A 12630-nucleotide genomic window follows, 5' to 3' on the forward strand; every position below is an offset into this window, starting at 1 on the left:
CCTCACACTAGCCTGGCGGCGAAGGCCCTCACGACCTCACACTAGCCTGGCGGCGAAGGCCCTCACGACCTCACACTGCCTGGCGGCGAAGGCCCTCACGACCTCACACTAGCCTGGCGGCGAAGGCCCTCACAACCTCACACTAGCCTGGCGGCGAAGGCCCTCACAACCTCACACTAGCCTGGCGAGGAAGGTCCTCACGACCTCAGCTCCTCACTACCTACCCAGGTCCACTGCTCCGAGTGGCACTGCCCTGAGAACACTTCATGCATTTTTACCTCTGTGCTTCCCTAGTTTGGAAATCACTGTCTTGGCTTGGAATATTTTCCAGTTTTCTTTAATTGGCTAAAATTATTTTTCTAGTTACCTCCCTTTAGAAATTTCAGTTTTTTGAAAAGCTACCATGATTCATATGAAGTAATGACGCGTATTTATCCTCCTCTGTGACCTCCATTTCCCTTGAGGTCAAAGTCCTTAAGATGCTGCCTTCTGGCCTCAGGTCCTGCGAGGTCTCCACTTGTGTTCTCCACCTCAGTTTCACGGCTTCTCTGTTGTCCTCAAATACGCTCAGCACACTCCCGCCTCAGGCCCTTTCACTTGCTGTTCTGATGACTGGGAATACTCTGGCCCTGTAGAAAAACTGCATGTGCTGCTCTTTCATTCCCTTCATGCTTCTTCTCAAAGGTTCTCTTACTTAAGAGATTTTTTCTGATTGCCCCATGCTAACGGCTGCTTTGCCTACATCCTCAGTTCCCACTGGCTTGCTTTAATTTGCATTCTTTGACATTATATATATATATATATTAGCTATTTCTCATTGGGATCTAAGGTTGGTGAGGGTGAGCTAGTGCTTAGCAATATCAAATGTTTAATAAATAGAGGTCGATAGACTAGGGGTTACTTGGGTTATAGAGTTTACTTAGTGCAGTGACTTGATTTATTGACTATTTCTGTTTTAGAAGGGGAGGATAGGATAAAAAAAATCAAAATGAGTTGCATACTGCCACTTTAACTTTTGGCCCTAAGAGTTATAGTTTATTTATTCACTTAAAATGAAGTTGTAACTGGAGGAGAGGTATTAAGGATGGATACAAATATGCAAAGAAGAATACGGTTACCAGTTATGCTTAGTGCTCCTGAAGAAAACCGGGTCCCAGGAGCGAAAAGAAGAGACGAAATCTGGGCACGGAGAAGTCCCTTGTCCGGTGGAGAATCCACGTGCACAGAGATCATCGGGGCCACGGAGGAAAGTGCGAGACTAGCGCCTGCCCTTCACTCCCGTTGGTTACGGTGACAGCACCGTGGCCAGCATAGCGTGGGAGCTTTTTCTGTCTCTCTGAATGTCTGCATCAGTCTTTGGGCAGTACACGATCAAAATGCTGAGTCAGAGTAATTGTCCGGTACCACCTTTCAAAACACAGGCATAGCGCTGCCCCAGTGCACGCTGCTTTCTGGCCTGAGCACTGGGGCTGAGCTCTCCCCGTCCTGGGTTACCCGCCACGCACGCCTACTGAACCCTTCAGATGCCGTGACTGTGAATTCCAGTGCACTGCAGATATGAAATCCTTACTGGGGCTCACACACTTCATATGAACAAAAAGAATGGGAAAGGTCTCACTAGTATTTCTATACTGATTGCATGTTGAAATGGTTTTGAATATGTTGGGTTAAAACATATTAAAATTATTTTCATATGATTCTTTTTTAATGTGGCTGCTAGAAAACTTTGAAATACATGTGTCTCACTTTGTATTTCTAATGCAGAGTGCTATTATATACAGGTGCATAGATTGCTTTTTTCATTATATTTATATAAAAAATCATACATAGGGTGAAAGAAGGGAACAGCAAGTATGACAGGTTGAGTAGTACACAAACTAAATAATTATTTTATGTTTATAGTGACCCTAAACATCGGCAGAGAAAGATGATGGACATCTGTAATTTAGCATGTCTATTTTCCTTTCTTCTTTACTTTAAAGAGAAAAAAATTAACAAAATAACAACAAAGACAAAAACAAAACAACACAAAAACAATAAAAATGATACAGAATTTCAAAACAAGATGATAGGAAATTAACAATGGTTGTTATAGTACATACTGTTATCTTCAACGAAGTTGCTCAGATTACCAGATGTAAGAACGCAAGACTGAGCAAACTATTAAAGAAAATCAAAAATAACAACAACAACAACAACAACAAAGCATTAGAAATGATACAGAACCTCACTAAACAAGATGGTAGGAATGCAACAATGGTTGCCAGACTGCAAACTACCGTCGGGTAAAAATGCCCCCATTTTCTTTTGGAGAACCACCCTTCCCACTTCTCACCCGAGAGGTGGCCTACACTTCCCTGCAGCTCAGTGCTGGGCAGGCGACCCAGGTTTGCAAACCAAAGCACTGCATCCCCCTGACGACCACGAGTGGTTCGGGTTAGGCAGGTGATCCAGGTAAAGCCTCTGAGACCCAGTTCTGGGACTTTAGTTAGTTACTTGGAAAGAGAAGCACCGTTCCTGCTGGAGATGCTATGATGTGAGAAAAGCAATTTGGGGTTGACTGGAGCTCAATTTTCTTGGAAATGAAACTCATTTGATGCACAAAGAAATGATAAATATAAAAAGTTTTCTGACAATATTGCCTGACCCCCTGGATTCAGCTGTTCCTGAAGCTGCAGTCAAACTCAGACATTTAGTCACATGTCTACACTTTGTTTTAGCTAGTTCAATTGGATTTCGGTGGTTTCCTTGTCCTCATTAAGATCGTTATGAAGATATATGCCCTTGCTCATGACTCTTTAAAGAGAAGTAATAGTTCTTCAAATCAGCACTCATTAAGCCAGTACTATAATCCAATAGAATAAAATCAATTGATGAATCTTTAAGTTAGTGCTTCTGTTAATTAGTTATACTTCTAATTAAAACTTCACTACCAATACATAAGCTACATAGTGAGTTTTGCACTGAAAATTTTAAACACATAATATCAGAAATGAGATGGAATATTGCTTCTAAAGAATATTTTTTCTGGGCATCATAATGCCGACTGATTAGATTTGCAAATGTATTACAGCTATGTTTCATTTTCTATTTAAATCCAATTGTTTAAATGTAAAATTTTTGATAATTTATTGCTGCCAGGGTGCAAGAATTTTACTAGAAACATTAGTTACCTGATGGAGTTTTATGAGAGCATCTGATCATCTCTGAATTCTTTTTCCTTCAGTAATTTCTCTTGCATTAAACACACTACCCAGGAACATCACCAGTGTCCTAAACCACGGGGTTGAATTTTGATTCAGAGTTTGAGGTTCAGGAGAGTCATTCACTGCACTCCAATCAAGTCACGCATCTGTGTTTGGCAATCATGACTCGCTCTGTGCCTGAACCTATCATCTAAACGATGTCAGCGCTTGGGTGAAAACCTCCCTGCCTGTGCGCAGTGCACGCTCCCCGGCTTCAGTTTGTTGTTTGTTACCGTTGGCCATGAAGTCTTGATGGGCTGCAGTTCTGAATAATTTCATGTAGCTTTGCCCTGTGAAGAGGGCTAAAATGACAGCAACCAAAAAGCTAATAAAAATTAATTCCTGTTCATATTCTTGGGTTAGTAGCTCAGTTTCCTTCTTTAAAATCTATAATTATAATAGCAGTAATTGGTAATGTGTGTATGCACATACACACACATATATATATATTCACACACACATATATACATGCATATACATACTAAATATTCATCTGGCCCTTAGAGAACTTCACTTTGGTGAAAACTGACATTGATATTAGCATATGAACTAGTAGGAAGGTTTTTTCAGCCAAAAATTAGTATTTTTTATTCAGAAAACTTCATCTGCGAGTTTCTAGTCTTTGATCCTTGTTATCTGATACTGTATGTATTTGTGTACATGTGCATGTGTGTGTGTGTGTACATATACCTCTCACACACACTTGTGTTTGTCTATTTGCTGTAGGAGAATTCAGTCATTATGAGATAGGAGCCGGGCATGGTGGCCCACGCCTATAATCCTAGCACTCGGGAGGCTGAGGCAGGAGGATTGGTGCAAGTTCGAGACCAGCCTGGGCTACAAAGTGAGCTCAAGGCCAGCCTGAACTGCATAGCGAGACCCTGTCTCAAAAAGACCAAAAAAAAAGGAGATAGGAATGTTCTTCATTTTCTTTGTAATTATCCAATAGAAAAGTTTTTAATATGTTGGCTAACTTTATAGACAATATCTTCATAAAATGAAAAAATATTAAAAATGGAAGTTCCACCACTATAATAGAAACTTGCATAGAACATATTCTTAAATGACTACTTGAGTCTTAAAGTATATCATGAAAAAGTAAGTGGGAAGTGCAACGTGGGGACATGTTACCTAAAAGAGTGCCACTTCCGGATGACGGAGTGGCTTCGGTGGGATGAACTACCGTGACCACACAGCTGGAACAGATACGTCTGGACATAACCTCTGTGTGTATGGAGTCCCTAAAATTTCTTAGCACTCTCAAATGTTGATACTACTGGCTTTTCTTAGCTCCTGATTGTGGAACATTATTACAATTTGACAAAGAAAAGTTTTAATACAAGCAGGGACCAATGGCAAAAAGAGGACAAGGTCTCATTGGGCTCAGGAATGGTGGAAGAAGATGCTCGGGGGTCTCAGAAAGTCCGGATTTTAGGAGGACTAGCTTCAGGGGCAGTGAGGCCCTGGAGAGGAGAGGGGCAGGCTCCAGCCCGTACTCTGGGGGCAAAGCACACGTGGGCTGGAAAGATCTCGGAGGGAAGTTCCGGTAAATGATAATTCTGAGGAAAACTGTGCCCTAAGCTGGGGGGGGGGTGTGTGTGGTGAGGATCCCAAAAAGGAAATTACTACTTCTGTCACTCTGGAGGTCCCTGAGGTTGTGCTTTCTCTCAGTTGTGCTGATGGCTTGAGGGTGCAGGGGGCTGGGGCTAGGACCCCCAAGAGGGAGGAGGGGCATGCGGGCACTGAAGATCTTTTATTCTCGGAGAGATCTGGTCTAGGCTAGCCTGAAACCAGCATTCATCTTACCCCAACTGAGTTCATACACCCAAAACCAGGTTCTATGTCTATTGAAAACTTACATGTGTTAAAATGGGGCACGCCTGCAGGTTCAGGCATCACTATTCCCTGGAATCTCTACTAGATGCATGTGTGTGTGCGTGTGTGTGTGCATGTGTGTGTGTGTGTGTGTGTGAAAGAGAGAGGGAGATAGAAGACAGAGACAGAGACAGAGAGAGATAGACACACAGAGACAGAGACAGACAGAGAGAGACAGCCTATGAAAAAGTTACCTTTCTTCTTTCCTCTGCAGCCTCCAGTTTTTTCTGGATCTCCTCCAGGGACAGGTCTTTCTTCTTCGGAGAAGCTAAAGTTCGAGGGGCTTCTGAGATCGGAGATGGTGGCTTTAAGATCAGCTCAAAAGCCTGGCCAGAGGCACGTTTGTTGATTTGCTTCACTTCCATATCTAGGAAAGAAATAACAGAGAATATTAAGTATGCACAACTCGAAGCCTGGGTTGATTTTAATAATTTAGATTCCAGGGCTTGCAAGTAGCATTGTTATTCTGGGAAACAGAGCTAAAATGCTGCATATGACAATCTGGTCTACACTGTTTGAACAGGTAAGACCTCTCCCTTCAGCATAACTGTGGATATATTTTAACATAAGAAATATTTACACTGTTGAAAAATGCAGCAATATTTACAGGGAGCTGAATAATGGGAAGCATACTTAGAAAAATAGCCTGAATTGATTTTAACTACGTTTTATTTTCCTTTTGAATAAATACGAGCTTTGCATGAACATTAAGTAGGATATATTTATTTATTTATTTTTTGAAATAACCATGAGTGGAGACATTTTCAATTTTTTTTTTTTGTCAGGTCAAAAGGAAAATAACAAGAAGTCTCCAGTCTTTACATATAATGAGAAATTATCTATCTACCTATTTATCTATCAATCTATCATCTATCTATCTAATCATCTATCTTACCATATTCTATCTACCTACCTATCTACATCATTATGAAGTAACTGCTCCTGTGGTAGGAAATCACAGATGCTGTGTTAGAAGAAATGTAATTCCCTGAGTGGTTGGAAATACTGGCCAAGTCAGTGTTAAGGTGCAAAGCATCCTCTGGTCCTTTCTTGTGCATCAGTGTGCCTGTCGTGCCCAGAGATTGAGCATATTTAGTGACCTCTCTGTCACAAGTATCTTTGTTTTCAGAGGGTTACAGTCTAGTGGAGACACAATATCCTTGCTCCTGCTTTGCTGCGGCACACCTTAGCTGCAGACGAGAGCTGGGGAAAGGGTGGGGCCGGGTGGGAGGGGAGAGCCTCTTCTCTAATTTGTGCTCACCTACATGGAATATGATTCAGGCTTCAAAAGGAAGAAAATGCTATTACTTGTGGTGACAGGGATATTGTACTAGTAATAATGTTTCACTGCAATAAATAATTCACATTATTATCAAGACAAAAATACAAGGTCAAGGGAAAGACTTCGGGAAACGTGAAATTCTCTGCCATTGTTTTTTGGGAAGCAGTAAACGAATGATGTGGAATCGCCTTCAACTTCTAAGAGGCGGCTGATCCATAGTCTGCTTTTCCTCTACCCCTCTGCTCAGTCCCTGAACTATCAACTTCCTCTGTCCTAGCCACTCTACTTCCTGACATTTCTGTACATGATCTTGGACTAAGCCCTGAGTCCCTTGAAAGTGAGGACCACAGTGCATTCATCTTCAGACTCTCAGTGACAGCACACTGCTAGATTTTGGAGTCTCACATCTGTGTGGAGTGGCAGCGACATCTGGCAGATAACAAAGATCTGTGTAGTTTATTTGTTGACTGAATGAACTTACACAAAGCAGGTGCTGGGCCTGTATGCTAATGACAGTTTTGGTTGCAAACTGAAATTCCTTCACCTGGAGGGCATTTCCTTCAGGAACAGTTCATTAGCACTTCCCATGCTGGAGCTGATAGCTTTGGAAGGAAAATGCCTCAACTACACATTAAAGGCCCTCAAGGTTTTATGTGCCACAAGGTCACTTTGCCTGGTCTTTAATGTCTTTCTCTACACAGGTGGAAAGGAAAAGTAATTGTGAGCCTATGGGGGGGAAAAATGTACCACAGCTGTATTTAGTCCACATATAACTGCACTGAATATTTGGATCGGATTGAATGAAGTAGGTGATGATACTGTTGATAATGATAGCTACTACTATCACGTGCGTATAAGAGGCCAGGCTTAGTGTTGAGCGACTCGCATTAAGTCATTTAACCCTCTTAACAGCCCCGGCCTCTTGTCTGCTTGGCTGGGGCCGCATGGATGGCAGAGCCGGAAAGGAAACCAAATCAAACACAATGAATAAGGGTAAATCAAACCTAAAAGGTTGCTTGTCGATAAAGTTAATTGTTATACCAGCTCTTTAGGTTTGTCAGTTTAAATCCTCTTTACATGGAGCTTCAGTCATAAATAAGTTTATCTCATTAATTCAGTTATTATTAGCTCATTGACATATATGCACAAACTGTGGTGACTTCATACAGGAAGTTGATTTTCTCTCTCAAGTCCTCTAAGTATAAAGTATTTTCTTGCAAATTATGACCCAGTTTAATTACAGTTTATCATATTATTTGCAAAAATGAGCCTTAGACGTTGTAGATTTTGATATGCTGGATATAGCTGCTAATGACAACCCAGCCATGCTTTTTAAGAGACATGAATGTATTGTTATTAGCACCAAATTCAGACTGTTTTGAGCAATAAACAATCAATAAGACGTAACAGCACCACAAACAAGTCAATGTCGAGATCTACAAGATAACGACTTAATTACACCAGGAACAGAGGGACAGAAGCAATACACACAAGCTTTGCAGATGAGCTGCCAGCCGGGATTTCCGCGGTCAGCCACTCACCGTCGTAAGTGTAGATGTTGATGTTGCGAGGTTCCGGGTAGAAGCAAGAGCAGATCAGTGACAGCATGGACAGCTCCTTCATTTTTTCCTTGTAGGCTGAAACGGAAGGGCTGAAGGTTAGGAGCTTTGAGTTTTTGAACTTTGTCTTAATGCTTCTCTAAGTCTGAATAATAACGACAGCCTCCTGCAGAGTGAATATCACCAGGTGTGCTGTTTTGCTTCTTTCCTTCATCAAATACAAATGAATGAAAGATGTAAGCAGACCATGTCCACGCTCCTTACTACAGAGGATGTGAATAGCATGTCACAGCAGATTCTGTGTAAGCAGCAGAGAAAAAAAGGAAGGTAGAAAGCATTAGGATGTAGCAGGGTGGGAGAGACAAACCTGAGAGCTAGACGGGAAGAGGAAGCTGACCACAACCGTGCAGAGACAGCATCCTTTGCAGTAAGTGTGCAGAGTCCACTGCACCTGAGATTCAGGAGGCTTCAGCCTGAGCCACTGCAAGCTCATTGGAGGACAATTAGAGGACACAGCAGGGCAGTTGTTCAGCAGCTCCGTCCTCCAGGGCCATTTCTTGGTGCTTTCTTTTATCCCCAAGAGCAGTGTCTCAGCTCGTCCTCCTCCCGGACACACTTAGAGCTGAGAGCCGGTGGGGAAGGATGAGGATCTCCTCCCTCCCTCTGAAAATCAGTTTGGGCGCTAAGCTGCCAAACAGCAGCAGCAGTCCAGGCTCTTTGCCCTGCTCCTTCACTCTCCCGCTCCCACCCGCTTCATTTTCTCCTTTCTTCTCCAGGAGGGCTCCTGTCCAGGTAAACTTGGTGGGTACTGAGTGAGTACTTGTGATCACCCGGATAAGTGTCTGAAGACCACCAGATGTGAACAAAGGGGGAGCCTCTCACCATTAATTTAGATTAACTTAATGTATTGAACTAACAAATCGAGAAAATGGAAGAAAATTGATGGGCATATCACGCATTAACTTGTGACAGGAAATACACAGATGCTACCGCCTCTCAGACTGAACCTCCCTGGTGACATCTGCACCTCGGCAGGTTTCTAACCGTCCCTGGAGCCCAAAGGAGATGGGCTACCATGGGAGGGAGGGAATTCCCTGAGGACGAGTTCACACATTACAGACAGGCGTATCTTTCGTCAGCCAGCAGGAAACAGATCCAACAACTAGGGGCTTTAAGCCTTCGAATGTTAGACAGGTTTCTAAGGGATTATTAGGTCGATGGCCCACCTTAATTTTATAAGTAAAGAAACTGAGCTTAACAGAGACCAAAGTGGCCGGCAACAAAGACGGACTTCTGGATGGAATGCAACAGCTGGGCTGTCTCAAGCCCGCCCACAGGCTTTCTAGCTCTCCGTTAGGGCGAGGTCCATGGGCCCAGGGGTGGGTATGTTGATGTATAGTTGAACTGCACGCAAAGATGGAATATTGTCACATTCATATAGCTCAGCCTCACACATCCAGAGGACCCGCTTTGGAAATCTCCGTGAGCTTTTTTCTTAAAGTAAGCAACACAATTTGCCATGTGCCACAAAAGCCCTGGCAAGACCCATTCTGAGAAATTTTCTTGAATGCCTTTGCATGTTTAGAAAGCTGAACCATATTTCTTTACCTTATTTCCGTATTTGGTTAATGAAATTATATCACTTCTAAAGATGTAAGCAGGACTTTACATAGGTGCTCAGTGCGAGTGATAATTTTTAAAGGGGGCCTGGGGATTTAGCTCAGCGGCACAGCACCTGCCTGGCAAGTGCAAGGTTGTGAGTTTGATTCCTGGTACCAGAGAAAAACCAAAAAATAAAAAAATAAATAATTTGTACAAGAGGATAACACTTTTGGAGATTTAATACATTTAACTTTATCGATTGATTGAAAACAGCAACATCCAGTCTTTGTAAGATGGGAGTACCTTTTACTGCGTAAGAAAATGCAATATAGCAACCACAACGTTTTGTGAGATTAAGTATGCAGTAGGCTCTTCGTATCCGTGTGTACTACATCCATGAGTTAAACTCGCTGTGGGTCAAAAATATTTGAAATAAATAACTTCTCTGTCCTGAGAATATATAGATTTTTATTCCCTAACTAATGCAGTATAACAAACTATTTTCACAGAATTTACATGCTATAGTTATTTCAAACTACCTAGAGGTGATTTAAAGTCTAGGAAAGGAAATGTCTAGGTTATATGTAAATACAGCACCATTACAAAATCGTTAGATGCTCAAGACTTTGGTATCCACAGGGGTACAGAACTAATTCTCCATGTATACTGAAGGACAACTATATTAAAACTACATGTTACAAATACCAACTTTATTAGGAAGAGCTAGTCCAAACATAAAAATAAATGATTTTCTATCTCATACCATAGTAATAGTTTAAAGCTGTAGAGGAACATGAATTTCTACCAAAAAGAACACTCCTCAGTGTTTGTCTTTAGTTTCTTGGAAATTAAATTCCATAACTTTCAGTAAGACCACTGCTCTAATAATGCCCAAGAAGCTAGTGAGGGGAGGGGAGCGTAGGGACTGTCAGGGACCGGCACGTTCAGAGCCCTGTGCATGATGCATAACCATTACCGTTTTGGACTGAATATTTCTATGCCCCCCTCCAAATTCGTACGTTGAAATCTAACCCCCACTGTGATGGTATCCGAGTGGGACCTTGGGGAATAATCCAGTCACGAACACTGAGCTTTCAGAAGAGTGAGAAATAAGTTTCTATCATGTATAAGCCACCCTGTCTGTGGTACTTTGTTACAACAACCTGAGCAGCTGAGACAGTGACTGATAAAATGTCTGTCGTTCATCTCTTCGGTGGTCTGAGAATAAAATCTGGAAAACCCTGTGGGTGACTTTTTTGGTTCCCACCTTGGTCATCATCTTTCCCAAGGTGTAGGCATGGCCCTGCTCCTGGGCGGCCTTTACAGTTCTCACTGACACAAGTGCTCGGAATCCCAGGGAGCCTCTCACACCAGCCGCAGCCACTGCTCAGGGGGATCCCGGCTGGTTCCCTCTGCGAAGGCGCTGTGCTGCTTCCGCTTCACTCACCGCGGCTGCGCACACCTCCCTTTGGGAAGCACGGCCTCGCTCGGCCTCTGTGCATATAAACCCTTTCCAAAACCTAAGTCCTGATACAGGCCCTTCTCCTCCCCACCCCCTCCACTGGGGGGCGACCCGCACTGATTTCTTACACGTGGGCCGTGTCACACAATCTCACTTACATATTGTTTGGAGTCATTTGCTACTAGTTCTTGTGTGTACTTTTTATTAGTGAATCCGTTGGCTTTTTGAAGCCAAACATTACATGTTACTCATCTATCAGATAATTTACATACTAGCTCTGGACGGGCCAGAAAGGGCTTGCTCAGGAAGTAATTTTATTGGTTGTCTTGTTGATTGATTTAAAATCAGTTTCTCCATTAACAAGTATTTATGATCACTGCCTCTGGGCAGGAGTCTGTGAAGCATCATGGAATTACGGAGATATAAGAGTGTTATTGTTTCCAAGTTAGGTAGGTGGAGTATATGGATATAAAAAATTGATAAAAAGTAGATGTAAAGTAGGGGAATCAGCAAATGAGACACAGACGCTTCGGGTTAGAAGCCCAGTGCAGCCCTGTAGCCTCGTGGCAGTGAGGTGGGTGGTCAAGAATGGCTTCACAGGTGGGGATGCCACATTTAGCAAATAAAAATATGGGGCACTCAGTTAAATTTTAAACCAAATATTGCACAGAGCATACTAAAAAATCATGTTTTTCTGAAATTCAAATGTAACTGGACACCTTGTATTTTATATGGCAACCATGGCTAATGGCTCTAGATCATAAAGGCTGAACAGTATCAAGGGAAGTAAGGAGGAGAAGAGAAAGTATTTATTATTGTTGACGTGGAAATGAAGACCTAAGGGATCGTAGCGAAGGCTCTTCTTGGGAGGCCCATGAAGGGCCGATCACTTCACCCCACTTCATCTCTCCCCCCCCCGGTCTTCATGGCGGGCATTTTCAGGGCTCCAGACACAGCACTTTCGCAGACTACACTGCATGGGGCTTTCCAGACTTGCACCCCGACAGTAGGCCTTCTTAAAGGTAAACTTTGCTCCCTGACTTTTCATAAGATGTTTGATTTTTTCCTCCTGTAAATGGTTTGTAGTTAAAACATTACGTTTATTAAAACAAATGTAGGTATATCTTATGCTAGAATGTCAACACATCATAAATTTTAAACATATAAGCATAAAAGAAATTAATGCCGTGGTTCAGTTTTGAGTCCACCCTTCAGACTAGCCTGGTGAGCCTGAAATGCACAAGAGGCAGCGGTGGGTAGGTGGGCTTCAAGTCCTGGCTTTCCCGACCGTTCTGGTTTGTGCTCATTAATAGGAGTCAATATCAGAGTGTCCCACTTTAGCATTCTGATCATCTTAGCAATAGGAAGCCACTGAATACTTGAAAAGAGGGATACCTTATACAATTCTTGTTTTAGAAAGACTTTTTTCCTGGTTATTTCAAGCAGGAATGACCAGGAGGCACATTCAGAAGCAGATAATATGATGTGGCTTAGGAAAAGGGTAGTTAGTGCAAAGCAGGAAAAGGACAAGATGCAGAGACTATGAAAGAAGAATCGAAAGGAAATAATAACTGGATTCGAGGACTGTTATGGCTGATACATTGT

General features: G+C 42.5%; 1 protein-coding gene across 1 annotated transcript in view; it reads right to left on the reverse strand.

Moving 5' to 3' along the window:
* Stmn2 (stathmin 2) overlaps window positions 1-12630 on the reverse strand; it is a 61771-nt gene that overhangs the window by 22315 nt on the left and 26826 nt on the right. The window contains exons 2-3 of the mRNA XM_005392064.2: window positions 7944-8039; window positions 5315-5487 (exon numbers count right to left, since the gene is read on the reverse strand). Coding sequence (XP_005392121.1) covers window positions 5315-5487; window positions 7944-8039 — 269 coding nt within the window. The remainder of the gene's footprint in view (window positions 1-5314; window positions 5488-7943; window positions 8040-12630) is intronic.

The sequence above is a fragment of the Chinchilla lanigera genome, unplaced genomic scaffold, assembly GCF_000276665.1.
Source record: "Chinchilla lanigera isolate Chin_1 unplaced genomic scaffold, ChiLan1.0 scaffold00043, whole genome shotgun sequence".
Classification (NCBI taxonomy): domain Eukaryota; kingdom Metazoa; phylum Chordata; class Mammalia; order Rodentia; family Chinchillidae; genus Chinchilla; species Chinchilla lanigera.